General features: G+C 35.4%; 1 protein-coding gene across 3 annotated transcripts in view; it reads right to left on the bottom strand.

Moving 5' to 3' along the window:
• The window catches only part of LOC106138191 (histone-lysine N-methyltransferase, H3 lysine-79 specific), a 32,776-nt gene that overhangs the window by 14,621 nt on the left and 3,830 nt on the right, over nucleotides 1-14,325 (bottom strand). For all 3 annotated transcript variants that reach the window (XM_060951797.1, XM_060951791.1, XM_060951786.1), the window contains exons 3-5: nucleotides 10,583-10,721; nucleotides 780-920; nucleotides 63-248 (exon numbers count right to left, since the gene is read on the bottom strand). In XM_060951797.1, coding sequence (XP_060807780.1) covers nucleotides 63-248; nucleotides 780-920; nucleotides 10,583-10,721 — 466 coding nt within the window. The remainder of the gene's footprint in view (nucleotides 1-62; nucleotides 249-779; nucleotides 921-10,582; nucleotides 10,722-14,325) is intronic.

A 14,325-nucleotide genomic window follows, 5' to 3' on the forward strand; every position in this document is an offset into this window, starting at 1 on the left:
ATCAAAAAAACCTGACAACAACTTAATTTTATAATTATCATGCAGAAAATATTGTTTTATACCTCAGCATATTTACTAGGAACTTCAGCCTTTTCGACACCCAGACAAACCCGACAGGGTGTCGCGGCGGCCATCTGTAGCACCACTTGGCCCACGCCTGAACCCAGGTCCACAAACACATCTTCAGCCGTTATGTCTATTTGGTCTATCATTTGACATACCAACTCGTATGAAGTCTCGCCATACACCTGGAATTACAATTTAAAAAAATACATGCATATAATTTATAAAAAATTGTGGGTGGGGGTGATACATTTTTGTTTGATATAAACTTTGACGGCCTCTGTGACGCAGCGGTAGTACGCTTGTCTGTGACACCGGAGGTCCCGGGTTCGAATCCCGGCCAGGGCATGATGAGAATAGAACTTTTTCTGATTGGCCTGGTTCTTGGATGTTTATATATGTATATAAGTATATATAAGTATTTATTATAATATTGTATCGTTGAGTTAGTAGTAGTATCTCGTAACACAAGTCTCGAACTTACTTCGAGGCTAACTCAATATGTGTAATTTGTCCTGTATATATTAATTTATTATAAAAAAAAAAAACTATTTTTAATGAAAATTTGACACATTGTATGCCTCAATTTATTAAAAGACGTTTCTTTGGGGTAGATTGTGAAATAAATTATACTGCAAATTAAGCAGTAACAAAAGATTAGTAAAATTTTCGTACATATTTTTTTTAATATTAAAACTGACAGAAACTGACTGTACCTCAGGTGAGAATGGTTCATATTGGTTCAGTTTATCAGGATCTGCGACTGCTTGGTTGTATGTCTGTTGAAGAATGTGCTTCAGTAATCCCCTCGAAGGGTATTTGTTTAAACGCTGAGTCGGCAGTGATGTCCCCTTCTCCTGAAAAATAAAATACACATCATATAGATACAATAAATACAATAGGCATGTAAGTATGTAAAATTCCTTCTGATCACTAACTTAATTTTGGATATAAAAGAAGACAAGAGCCCAAAAGTTCACGATGGGACATTTTAGTTCTCAGTATAAAACCCAAAATAGTTTCTTTTAAACCACTTTATGCAAAAATTATAATATCTTAGTAACCTTGACATTGCCGGTGAAATGACCGATCGATACAAGCACCGCGTCATTTAAGAGCGATGTCGATGGCCTTGGATGCGATCACAGCTCGAGGTTCCAAGATATATGTATGTATGTTTCGAGGAGAGCTAGCAACTTACGAATAATAAGTGCCGCTAAGAACGGACTCAAGACAAGCGGTCATTAGCTTTGGCTATACATAGAAAATCAAGGAACACGCCATACGCGTGACGTGGGCACGTGTCTCAATCAGCCGCTCCGTTCTACTGTACAGGAAGTACGGCCAGTCGTGTTTGCGTCTTAATGCCACCCAATTTATCCAATGAAACTATTTGGTTCCACATTAGATTAGATACACTAAGTTATGTAGAAAGGACCTACGTACCATCACGCCCCTTATGCGTAATAACTGGAATAACTAGACCAATAGAAAACAATTAGTGGTACTGTTGATTTCATAACTTTTGTGGAAATATGGATTTTATACTCGTACATAACGATCATGATCAGAAAGCGAAATAAATAGTGTCATAAAAGTTCCACCACCTCTTAATAATCAACACAGACGATGGGCTCAGATTATTAGTCTATATGTTGCAACCAAATTTAACATTACTTATATGTTCTACTTCAATGTATGTATCATTCCTGTTATATGTCTGTTCATGTATTGTTGGTTTCGCTATAATTATGCCATACACAACATGGGTTTGATAGAATGTTTCATAGCTACTTGACAGAAAAATGTTTACATGGGCCTAGTTTCAGCTTTAGCTAGCTATTTTACAATTATCTTCATTGAGTTACGTATTGTATAACCTTTATAATCGCAGTTATAGAGATGAGGTACTATATTTAGCCGATCTGAAAATCAATAACGACCTCTATAAGGTGGCGGGCGAGTGCGGTGCCTTGCCTCCTCTCGCGGCACTCGAGCCCCCACACAGTGGTGTGGGGCGCGGTCGGCCAACCATGTTGACGCCAGGCCGCGTCCGTTTGTTTACTATTATACGAGCGCAATTCATTCATTGCCATGTAACCTCAGATCGAACAAATATAATTACTTCTACCTGTAGTATCGACACTGTTAATACTTTAAGATATAAACAGTTTTTTTGTATGAATCTTTACTGTAGGCAGACTACATACATATCACGTCTATATGCCATGTGTTGTAGACATCGCCAACTATTGTGTATATGTATTGCTTTATAATGGAATTGAGTAAGTAGTAGAGTTAGTAGTGACATGTTGCTAGCTCATCGCCTACAAGAATCCCAAGATAGCTTATCCTCTAGTCGCCTTTTACGACATCCATGGGAAAGATTCTATTCATTAGTACCGACTAAGAAAATTATAAAATAAATAAATAAAAATACTAATTTTATAAGATAAATATATATATTTTTATCATAAAGAAATTAAAATTATAGTACCTAGTATGTGTGAACGATGGATATTGTAAAAATAAAATAATAAGTTTAGTTATAATCAATTAAATTATGTAATTTTATCATTTATCGAAAATAAAACATTATATAATCTTTGTACTTACTAATAGTTTTATTATTAAAATACCTACTTTGCTGTGTATGGTTCATTTCTAGTTTATTATTATGGTATGGTGTAGATCAAAAATCAGCTTTCCACTTAGGTACCTACATATACATATTTTATTCAACACTAGCTGTGCCCGCGACTTCGTCCGCGTGGATTTTTAATTATTTTGGGCATCATTGAAGCCCTCAAGAATAAATAATTTTCCCCGTTTTTTTCACATTTTCTATTATTTTTTCGCTCCTAAAAGTTGCAGCGTGATGTAAAGTCTAAAGCCTTCCTCGATAAATGGTCTATTCAACACAAAAACAATTTTTCAATTCGAACCAGTAGTTCCTGAGATTAGCGCGTTCAAACAAACTCTTCAGCTTTATAATATTAGTATAGATAAACTGTAGTAGATGTGACAATTTTATTTGAATGAAATAAAATGTATGCTTACTACTTTACGTTTTGAAATGTTTTCTCCCCACGATTACATTATGCGTGGAGTGACGTAACTGGGTTAGGGGAAGCTGCTTTGACAAATCAATATCACATTTCGCTCAAACAAGTTTGTTTTGTAACGTGTAAATAAAAGGAATTTCTTGTTGCCATTAAAGCAAAATCTCTTAGTCGGAATCGGTGTTATTTTGTAATTGTTACATAAAAACTTACTAAATAAGTACTGAACCATTTTAAATTTTATGGCTTTATAATGCGACGATTCGTCATAACGCATAAGTAGGAACGTCAGTCGAACAGTATAGATACTTCGTTGAGCGATGATGCAACAAACTTTCGTAGGGCCGTCCGTGTTCCTGCCTAAATAGCCCATACAGTGCGATGTGTTGCATCACATCACATGTACTACGGATGAGTTTAGTGAAAATTAGAAAGCGGCCCTTCGCTTCGATTCAGCCAGCGCAATACCACATACAACGCTATAAAATAAAACGCAGTTCACTGTGCCACTGCTTTTAATGCGTAATAAGAATCTGTCATGTCATAATGTTGCTTGAGGCTGGATTGCAAACATCCTTCTACGTTACAATACGAATATAAAATAAATAAATATAAATATATACGAGACAAATTACACAGATTGAGTTAGCCTCGAAGTAAGTTCGAGACTTGTGTTACGAGATACTAAGTCAACGATACTATATTTTATAATAAATACTTATAAAGATAAACATCCAAGCCGGGGCGGGTCGCTAGTATTATAATAAATACTTATATATATAAACATCCAAGAACCAGGCCAATCAGAAAAAGTTCTTTCCTCATCATGCCCTGACCGGGATTCGAACCCGGGACCTCCGGTGTCACAGACAAGCGTGCTACCGCTGCGCCACAGAGGCCGTCAAATAATAACGAAATTCGAAGTAGAGAGCGCCCGCGTCTCCGTCCGCGTTAGAAAACAAAAAACTCGTTATCTCCCGTTCCCGCGGGAATTAAGGGCATTAATTAAGGCCTTTTATACATTTTTTGTGCAATAAAGTTTTTAATAATTTTTAAAAAACCAAAAACAAAAATACCAATTTTGCATGTACAATTTAATGTTCAAATGTAATTCTTTTAATCATTCGGAGCTCAACATTAACAGTTAAAAAATCGATCTACAACAATAATTTGGGAACATAAGAACGTCCAAAATCTTAACAATCTGTAAGAGCAGTCATAATAATCTACAAGTAGAACTAATATAGCTAATAAATAACTAACATTTTTCTTGTTAATTAGAATGATAGGTTTTTTAGAATCATCATACTCGTATATGATGATTCTAAAAAACCTATCATTCTAATTAACAAGAAAAATGTTAGTTATTTATTAGCTATATTAGTTTCAACTGGTTTGAAGTGCAAGGTTATTTGTCGTATGACCTAATTTAGGTATCTTTTAGTTAAGACAATGGTGATAAATACATAATCAGCATGTACATGTTTTTTGAAGTGCCAGTCCAATTCGCACTTGATCAGATAACGCATAATTAACCAGTGTAACAGCAGCTTTAAATTCAATTCCATTGTTAAGTCATACAGCTAAACAGGGCATTTCAATCTTTTCGGGTCTGTTGGCTTTGTCTAACCTGCAAGGGATATAGACGTGATTATATGTATGTAACAGCAGTCCATCCACAATTTTACTTGCAACTTTGAGTTTAATGGGGGTTACATAAGGAACATACGAATGGCTTTGTCTAACTTGCAAGGAATATAGATGTGATTATACATATGTATGTTACAGCAGCTCATCCAATTTTGCTTGCGACTTTTCTGAGTTTAATGGGAGTAACATAAGTAACGTACGAATACTTTAAACAAAGCGTCCCGTAGGTAGGTACAATAGGACATAAATCCTCCTGGCTTTATTCACGGTTACATCCCAACTTATCTGGAGACTGAGGTGCGCCTTTTGACCATGAGCCTGGATTTGGTAACTGAGGTTTTTACACGGAGCGATTCCCTCTTTTAAACCTTACCCACATTGGATCATGGTTAGATGTAGTAGATACTTATATACATACTAGACACTTATTAAAATTCGTTTGGTCTCAAATTGATTCGTTGGGCCTTGTGCTCTACCACAAATTGTTGATCTGTGCAGGTCGCGAGTGGGGGCGTTGACCGTAATATTGAGCGAACGCGAATGTCTCACGTAGTGTTAATGACCTTTTTTTTTGGTTGCGCCAGCTTCAATCAATTCACGAATTATAATTATTAGAAACGCGTAGGCTTTGTTGAAATGTAATTGAATGGATACTTTGCCTAAAGATATTTTCATTAGGGCTCGCTTCTCGTGTACTAGTAGGTAGTTAGTTACGATATAACAACGACATTTTTCAAGCTAAAATCCACCAATTTGGCACAGATTAGATAAAGCTATTGCAAAAAGAAATGTAGGAACTACTTTAACTAAGTACTTTGGTATTTTCGCTTCTCTTCTCTATTTCTTCGTTTCGCCAGATTATGTTTGAGACTTTCGATTTAGGCATATAATACTTTAATTCCACCCATTTTTTACACCTACTACTCGCTATTGATATAATTGTCAATTCTTTTCCAATCAGGAAAAATTTAATGAAGGCATCAAAACAAATAGCCATTTCGGAAAGATAACAATAATTCGCAAAGTAAAACGTTTTCTGTCTCTGTCCTTTATTTTTCTCAGTGATTTAGATATTTCATTCATAATATGTAGATCATTTGTTCCGCCATCCGCATGTCGTCATATTCAAGCAGATTTTCATTAGGTACCTACTCTTCTGTGATTTTCTACGACGCACCTGCTAATTTATTCAAGAAATATGAAGGGAATCTAAATAAAAACACATCTAAGTAATTTGTAAATTGAAGTACAGTTAATGATTCTAAAAAAAACGTCACGCTATGTAATCCAAAATATTTTTTTATAAAAGAATATCGCCAAAAATCACTGAAAAAATTAAAGTCATGTTCTATCAGATACAGTTTTATTTAAGTATTTCATTTGTTGATTTTATATGACATTTTTTGTTGATATTTCATTCGTTGACATTAAGTAAATGGTATAATATACCCCTCTTTTTACGAATATACACAACTAAGAATACAAATTATTACGCATTAGCAAATGCTAAACCTTAATAGGATAAAATATCTCAGAATAAATAAATAATACATGATGACACTCAGATTCATAAATACTCCGAATTATGAGCGAATAATGTGTCTAAGGTTAAAATGAGGACAGTGCATTGTACTTCTAGAAGCCGTCTGTCTACTTACACAGGTCGCTAAACCTAACTCGTCAAACAACCGCTGATACTTGTTTGTGATTTAATTATATGTAAAGATTGTAATTTTTGTGGCATTCTGCTACAATACCTGTGGATAGGTGTGTGATAGTAAGTTATGTAAAAAAATTGTTTCATTTTTCTGCCTTGATGTACCTACATAACCGTAAACAATAAATTTCGCCATGTCGTCATTTCATACATGTCATAATCGCAGACCAAGTAACGAAATTGTATCGAAGTTTTAAATATATTAAATTTTCCTTCTGTTTATTATTTACTTAAATTAAAATTAAACAAAAACATTAACAGGCAGAAATTCTCCCAACCGCGTTACAGTTTAACAAAGTTATTATTTTTAGGTATGTATTTCAAATTAAACAATAGTCACAACAACGAATGATTTACATTAATCGGTTCCTACTTGTGACACCGACTCCAAGGTTATAACACTCTTAGCATGCTGGCCATGACTGCCATCATTCTATTCGGTGACATCATTGTACAAGCGCCCTATGCAAAGCTAGTAAAACCTATAAAAAAACATAAAAGCTAAAAATAACGTGAAATTTAATTAACAATACGTCGTACCTAGGCGATTAGAGGATTGGTACCTAATCTACTACATAAATTTTTGGAGTCAGTGTCCGATAATATACAAATAATACCAAAACAATATACTTACCAAATGTAGTATCAATTACTGACAAGTTGCACACAATATACGTTACCTCCTTGCTCCAGAAAATGATGTAGGTAGGTTTGGTACATACCCACTAATTGTCTAGGTAGTTACGACGTATTCTTAATTACATTTTGAATTATTTTTAACTCTTATGTGTATTTTGCAGTCGGTTTTAATGTATTGATTTTTTTTATTGAAAGCAACAGCTGTAAAATTATTGTAACTTTTAAAGACAAAATAAAGCAACAACTTAGCAACAGGTGGACTGGTGCTTATAAGCAGGTGTTTTAAGACATCTAATTTGTTGCATTTATTAACTACTCATATACTCTATAGCAGCTGTTTTTGCATCTATAATTAAATGAGACCTTAAAAAGAAACTAAAACTAGGCTGACGAAACATGGTTATTTTATTTTAAAATGATCCAGTTACAGCAAATTCCCAGCATCCTTGTGATACAAATTTAGAAGGCACATAAATTTACATTTACGCGTAGAATTTAGGGCACAGTCTTAATAACACAATTTCTTTGAAGAACAATGTATATATATTCTACAGTTCATTCATTCATTCATCACGGTGATTTAATAATGTAAAGCTTTTTTACTCCATGAAAATACGATGGTGCTTTTCTATTTTCGATGTCATAATAAGAAACAGAAACAGCATGCAACTAGTATAAATAGTTAACCTCGCGCGGCGTCTGTGGACATCGATCGCTGCGTCCTCGCCGCCATCTTGGCCCTCGTCTCTCCCTCCTGCAGCTCGCGCCCCACTCCCCTCTAATGCCCCTCACTGTCCCACATTCACCATTATCATTCGTTTCGTATTCGCACATACCAGACTAGGGTAGGTGTTACTTGTGCCTGTTAACCGCTTTACTAGATTATTTATTATTATACCGCAATAATGCAAATAGCTTCCATTCCTAGTTCGATGGCGAGTTAGCTGATTGTTGGTTGGATATATTAAGAAGCACTTAGTGTTAAGTTTTGATGTAAGAAACAGTTCATTAAACATTATATATTTTTTTATTTAGTTTGAATGTTCGTTACTTATAACTTTTATTTAAAAAATTTGTAAAAATGTAGTCTCCCGCCTACCCTACCAGGAAAGAGGCGTGATTTTATATAAGTACGTATTCATTTGTACGAAGTAGTCTTAAATTAAAATATCTTCAAGGAGATTTGATTTTCTTATCTTTTACCATCTCATAGTGCAGGTAGATCTTAGTTGGACATCTAACTAAAGTATGCGTTTTCATAAATCATAATACGAATTTACCATATTCATAAATAGTAATGTAGTGTCAAGGGGTAATATAAACCTAATGAAATAAAAATAATAAAGCATTAAACATCCATGCCTACTTCATATGAAACGTGTAAATATAATTAAATAGATGAAGGAAGTGCCAGAGATAGGAATAGATGAAGGTGACATTGAGGTTGTTTCCGCCAAAGAAAAGTATGCCAAGTGTCAGGCACATATGAATCAAAATTTTATCAGTAAGCCAAACAACTGAACGTGGCCTATCAGTATTTTCAAGACTGTTGGCTCTGTCTACCCCGCAAGGGATATAGACGTGATAATATGTATGTATGTTAACTGAAAAATAATTATATAAATTGCAAACAACGTTGAAGTACGTTGTTCACGTAAACTTTGTAAGTAGATAAGTACATCACATACTATGGACCATTTGAAGGTGAACATAGAAAAGCGACCTTCCGAGATAAGAGGGCTAATGACAACGATAACAAGCCACACATGTTTAGATCAGAAGTTATTATTATTGTTCAGGAACTACGAATAAATCTAGTTTATGAAATTTGTTACTTTATAATGATTGTTATTTAGGTTAAAAAAATGGTGTTATTATGATCAAAAAATGTTCATAAATTAAGCAACTCAATAATTAAGACTACGCCCCTTTTAAATTGAAATCATTTAATTTACAATCGCAAGGAAGGCTGAATCAGCCTTTTTGGGTTTGATTCTCCAATATATTTAACTTTCTCAGGGTTTAAATTTAGAAAAATAAAAATAAAGCACTTGTTCGGTTGGGACGTAGGTATAGTTTAAGGGACTGGAAGTTGAATAATCAATCGGTCAATGCTTAAATAAAATCATTTGATAATTAAGACCTCCTTCGACTTGTCCCCAGTCATTTGGCACTAATAAATTAAGACAAGGATGTGTGGCGTCACCGTGGCTATTCAACCTATTTATGGCTACTTGTTTGACAGATCTAAAAGAGTCTGAAAGTAGATTAAGGATGAATGAGGTCGAACGATAAGGTTCTACTGGCGTCAACAGCCAAGGAGTTACAGGAGGTGGTAAACTGTATACATGAAGCTTTGAAAAAGAAAGGATTGTAAGTAAAACAAAAACATTACTTTTGAAATGTAAAAGAAAGAAATGACAGGATTTTGATTGGAGGTGAAAGAGTTGAGCAAGTGAAACAGTTTGTATATCTAGGATGTAAGTTTGATAGAAGTGTGATATGATAGTGATATTGAAAGTAGAATGAACGCGGGGAACATTGGAATGGGGCGTTGCATGCCTTAGGCTTAGCCCTAAGGAGTATAATAGGTGTTACATTGAGTGACATAATAAGAAACAACATAATAATATAAGGAGAGTGTGAATGGAAAGATAGGAGTAAGAAGGCCTTGAAGACGACGAAGACGAACGTAACTTGATCAAATTAATTGCTCTGTAAAAAAAATCTACTTGCATGAAGAGAATTATGAATGTGGATGAAGTGAAAAAAGGATGCAGAGATAGTGGCAAGTGGAATGATGCAGTCTCTGCCTACCCCTCTGGATAAGAGGCGTGATTTTATGTATGTAAATTCAGATACCATAACTGCCAAACATTAACATGGAAATCAAATCGAGCGCCTGTAGCACATGGCTGGTTGTTGAAATATGAATCAAATGGAATGCGGAGATGTAAAGAGAGTAGGGAGGTGGGTACGGCAGGCGCAACTCGCAAGTCACCCGAACACTGGAATAAACTCTGAGCGGAGGTCAGGGCGCGAGTGACGCACATTATTCACGGCCATCTGCCTAATATACACACTTTGCAAGCATGTATTTGAAACCTTTTGAAAACTGATAATTATTTCCTTGCCTATAGATCATATTATAACCGTTGTTCAACGTAAATAAGAAGTTCTCCGATTTAAGTACCATAAGTTAGTTGTTTATTTACGAGTATAATAAATAATCGTCACAAACATAAATCTATTTCTTTGGTTCGTCACTTATTTAATTTTCTGCAATGATAATCATCTCATAGATGAGATATCGAAGAGAGTAGTAACTTTTCCTTGCGCATCAGGCAAAGTACTTATTCAAAGAAGAGGTACATAGTTTAAAGTTATTAAAATTAAAAGTAGTTTAGTTACCATGCATCATCGTAAAAACTGATAAAGTTTGAATATTTACCAATGCAACAACGGAGTCTATGGCGCGGTTGAAGCGGTCGCACAACGCCCGCATGCTCTCGTACGAATGAGTGTCGTAATCGCACAAGATGTTGTTCTCCAGCGCCGCCTTCATCTCCGGCAAGTCGTCGCACACCCATCTGGACAATTACAATACAACTTTTAATCAATACATATAACAAAACAGTAAAAAAAATATTCTGTACATTGAGTATGTTTTCAAAAAAAAATATTTATTCATAACATTTATACACAGACCATCCAACATTAACCCGCAAGGCTATATATATATTATCTAAACTACGAGTAGTTGTGTTGTGCGCTAACTTTCAGTTTTTACGAAGTTGTGAATACCTCAAAAACGACTTAACCTATTTAGATGCCCCACGAACTTAAAAAAATCTATTAACAGATCCTACATTCCTTTTAAATTTCATCAAAATTAAACCAGCGGTTCGAAAGTTATCGCGTTACAAACACACAAAGATGTATTTTGATTTTAAGCCTCTGTTTGACCATATTATTCGTGGACATGGTGGAACTAAGGAAAACTAAGGGATGTGTTTTTGTTTTCTTCAGAACCCTAGAAAGTAACAATTTTTCATATTCGACACAGTAGGCCATGCAGTTTCAAGGCCATCGAGGGTCAGCGCGTCCGGTCGAAACGTCGGCTCTCACACACAATCCCAAATGTCCAGGGACTTAATGGGGAACTTGCCAAACTGGTTTAATATTTATTTCCGACGTGTGTGAACAAGACAAGATGGCAACAGGTGAGGTGCCCTTACGTTCAATAATATTTTAATGAATTGCTTGTTTGTTTGTAAACTCTTTATTGCACATAAAAATAAATAATACAAAAATAGAACAGTCATTGGACATAGAAGAATATGAACAATGGCGGACTTATCCCAATCGGGATTTCTTCCAGTCAACCAAAATAAAAAGTAAAATCCATAATCAAAGAGGCAGCGCACATTAAAAGCATTGAGGATGCGTTACAACAATGAATTGTATTTATTGTGCTGAAATATGTTTGACTGCTTGTTATAACTATAATAAAACTAGAGATGTAAATGCTAAATACAATTCGATATATCAATAATGTCAAGTTATTTATAGGGGCATGTGTAAATATTATTTCTTTGAAATGTACAGTCGGTATATTCAATCCGATGCCCATATTCGATACATATATAAATGCTCCGCCTACTACCCCCTCTCCACCCGCATACGTACGAGACACGCAAGCTAATAAATTTTAAGTTTGTAAATTTAAATATTGTGACGTTCGTTTCATTCTCATTGGCCGTGCATTGAACAGAGAAACCATGCAACTTGTATTTTTATGGTGAAGTGCATATGTTAATCCTAATACTAAAGTACGGGGCTAAAAGTTCAAGTTCTAAAAAATACGTAGTGTTTTAATTTTCCTAAAACTTTTAAGCTTCAGATAATAATGTTAACGATATTGTCTTGAAAAAAGAAACTTATCTCTACATAACGTTACGCTCTGCAAAAACGTCATCAAAACTGTTAGGACTCGCCTCCCTGAACAGCCAGACGAGTCTCTTTGGACTTCTGACTTCTCATAATGTTATTAATGGTCAAGTCAACGGTCCTCATTCCTCCACACTCTCCTTTCAATATCTCTTGATGGCAGACTTGGCTGAACTCTCTAATAGTTGCGTGCATCCTCAGGCACAATGCTTCGAGATATGGGTGTCCGCTTTCCGCCATTTGTCTTTCTACTTTGTCCTGTTCGCAGTATCTTCAATTTTAAGACCCTTGGCAAGAATATCATCTTTCGCGACGCCAAACCAGGATTTCATCAAATGGACATGAAGGCTGCACCGGATAAGGGAGTTAGATATACGGTTTATCCGCGAACCTCCACAAATCTAGCATAGCATTTTCATCTCCGCGAAACGCAGGTCTTGGCGCTCTAGCACTAGCTACGTCTGGCTGTCGTACAACATGACAGGCCTAATGTTGGATTTATAGACCTACACTATAATAAGCCTAAGCGGCATTCACCTCACGCCACTTTGACTAAGCTGCTGTTATGCGAAAATTCGTTGAACTGCGAAGAATCGAGAGTATAAGCTGGGAGTGCGAGCTATCGTTTAAACGCACAAAAACAGGCCAAAGGTTTTGATAGGATAGAACGAACGAAATGTGACCGATTTTGATACTGTCGATTTTGATACTGAGCTGGGAAGAACTGGTTATCCTCGTCTTCCCGCAACATGTCTCCAGATAATTTTAGTTTTCTTTCGCAACATAGCCTGAAAGCCTAGACAAACTTGTTTGTTTGCCGAAGAAAAGCAGTGGTTACGACCCTCGCATCATGACGATTCGACGTAAAAGAAGAAGTGAGAAGTACAGAAAAAGACACTGGGGTACAGGAAGCACAAAAAGGACACTAAGATATAAATATGTAAAATCATACATACATACCATCACGCCTGTTTCCCATTGGGGTAGGCAGAGACTATGGATTTCCACTTGCTACGATCCTTAAAGACCTCTCCCGCTTACTCTACTCTCATTACTCTTTTCTTGCATATTCGACGATGATGACGGGTACTCTTAAAATCTTTCTTTTTCAAGACATTCGAAATTTGGTCCTTGAAAGTTCGACGAGGCCGGCCCTGTCCCACTTTTACAGTCAGCTCTGCCTTATAAATTCTTTTCGTTAGTCTGTTCTCATCCATGCTCTCAACATGTCCAAACCATCTCAACGAATGAAACGTAAATAAACATAACATAACTTTAAAATAAAAATAGGTAAAAAAGCTTTTTAAGTTAAACGGTTTTATGTTTAACATACATTGCAATGTTTAATATAAATGTACTAAAAACCAAAAAATAATAAAATAGATACAGTCGTGGGAATTATAAACATATGCATAGACTAGACTAAAATAAAACCGTGGGGCACGTCAATTGTCTACAAATTATAGACTTAATGTGCGATAGAAGAATCGTTTAATTCGTCGTTAGGCAGTTGGCCCGCAGACGGTGCGCAAATTACTTACTATTTTGCTGGCTAGCGAGGAATCGTTTCACTGCTCGTAGTTTGTCTTTAATCGACAAAACTTATGATAAAAGTACTACTCGCTCAACATTATGAAACCCTAAAACTCGCTTAATCGAGCTTGCTAACTTGTTTCCACATTCTAGCCCTACTTATCACACGTCCATCGTTGTCGGTTGAACAACTGCCTAATTATAGTGTAACATTACAAAACAAACATTTTAATCAACGATTGTAGACAATTGACGTGCCCCACGGTTTTATTTTAGTCTAGTCTATGCATATGTTTATAATTCCCACGACTGTATCTATTTTATTATTTTTTGGTTTTTAGTACATTTATATTAAACATTGCAATGTATGTTAAACATAAAACCGTTTAACTTAAAAAGCTTTTTTACCTATTTTTATTTTCTAGTTTTTAGTTTTTGTAACGAATAAACTCAAAAACTACTGGACCGATTTGAATGAAATTTGGCACGGGGATAGACTTAACCTTCAGGAGTAACATAGGCTACATTTTATCCCACTGCTTAGATTTTAATTTTGAATAGTAAATTGTATTCTACTTGTTGAGACCTTTCATTTGATACCCATGTTGATGGGATTGATAAAACCTAAGTTATCCGCCATTTTGTAGAGGCCGCCATCTTGGATTTCAATTTTTTATAGTATATTGTATTCTGCTTGTTGAGCCCTTTCAT

Source organism: Amyelois transitella, chromosome 3 (genome assembly GCF_032362555.1).
Source record: "Amyelois transitella isolate CPQ chromosome 3, ilAmyTran1.1, whole genome shotgun sequence".
In the NCBI taxonomy this organism is placed as follows: domain Eukaryota; kingdom Metazoa; phylum Arthropoda; class Insecta; order Lepidoptera; family Pyralidae; genus Amyelois; species Amyelois transitella.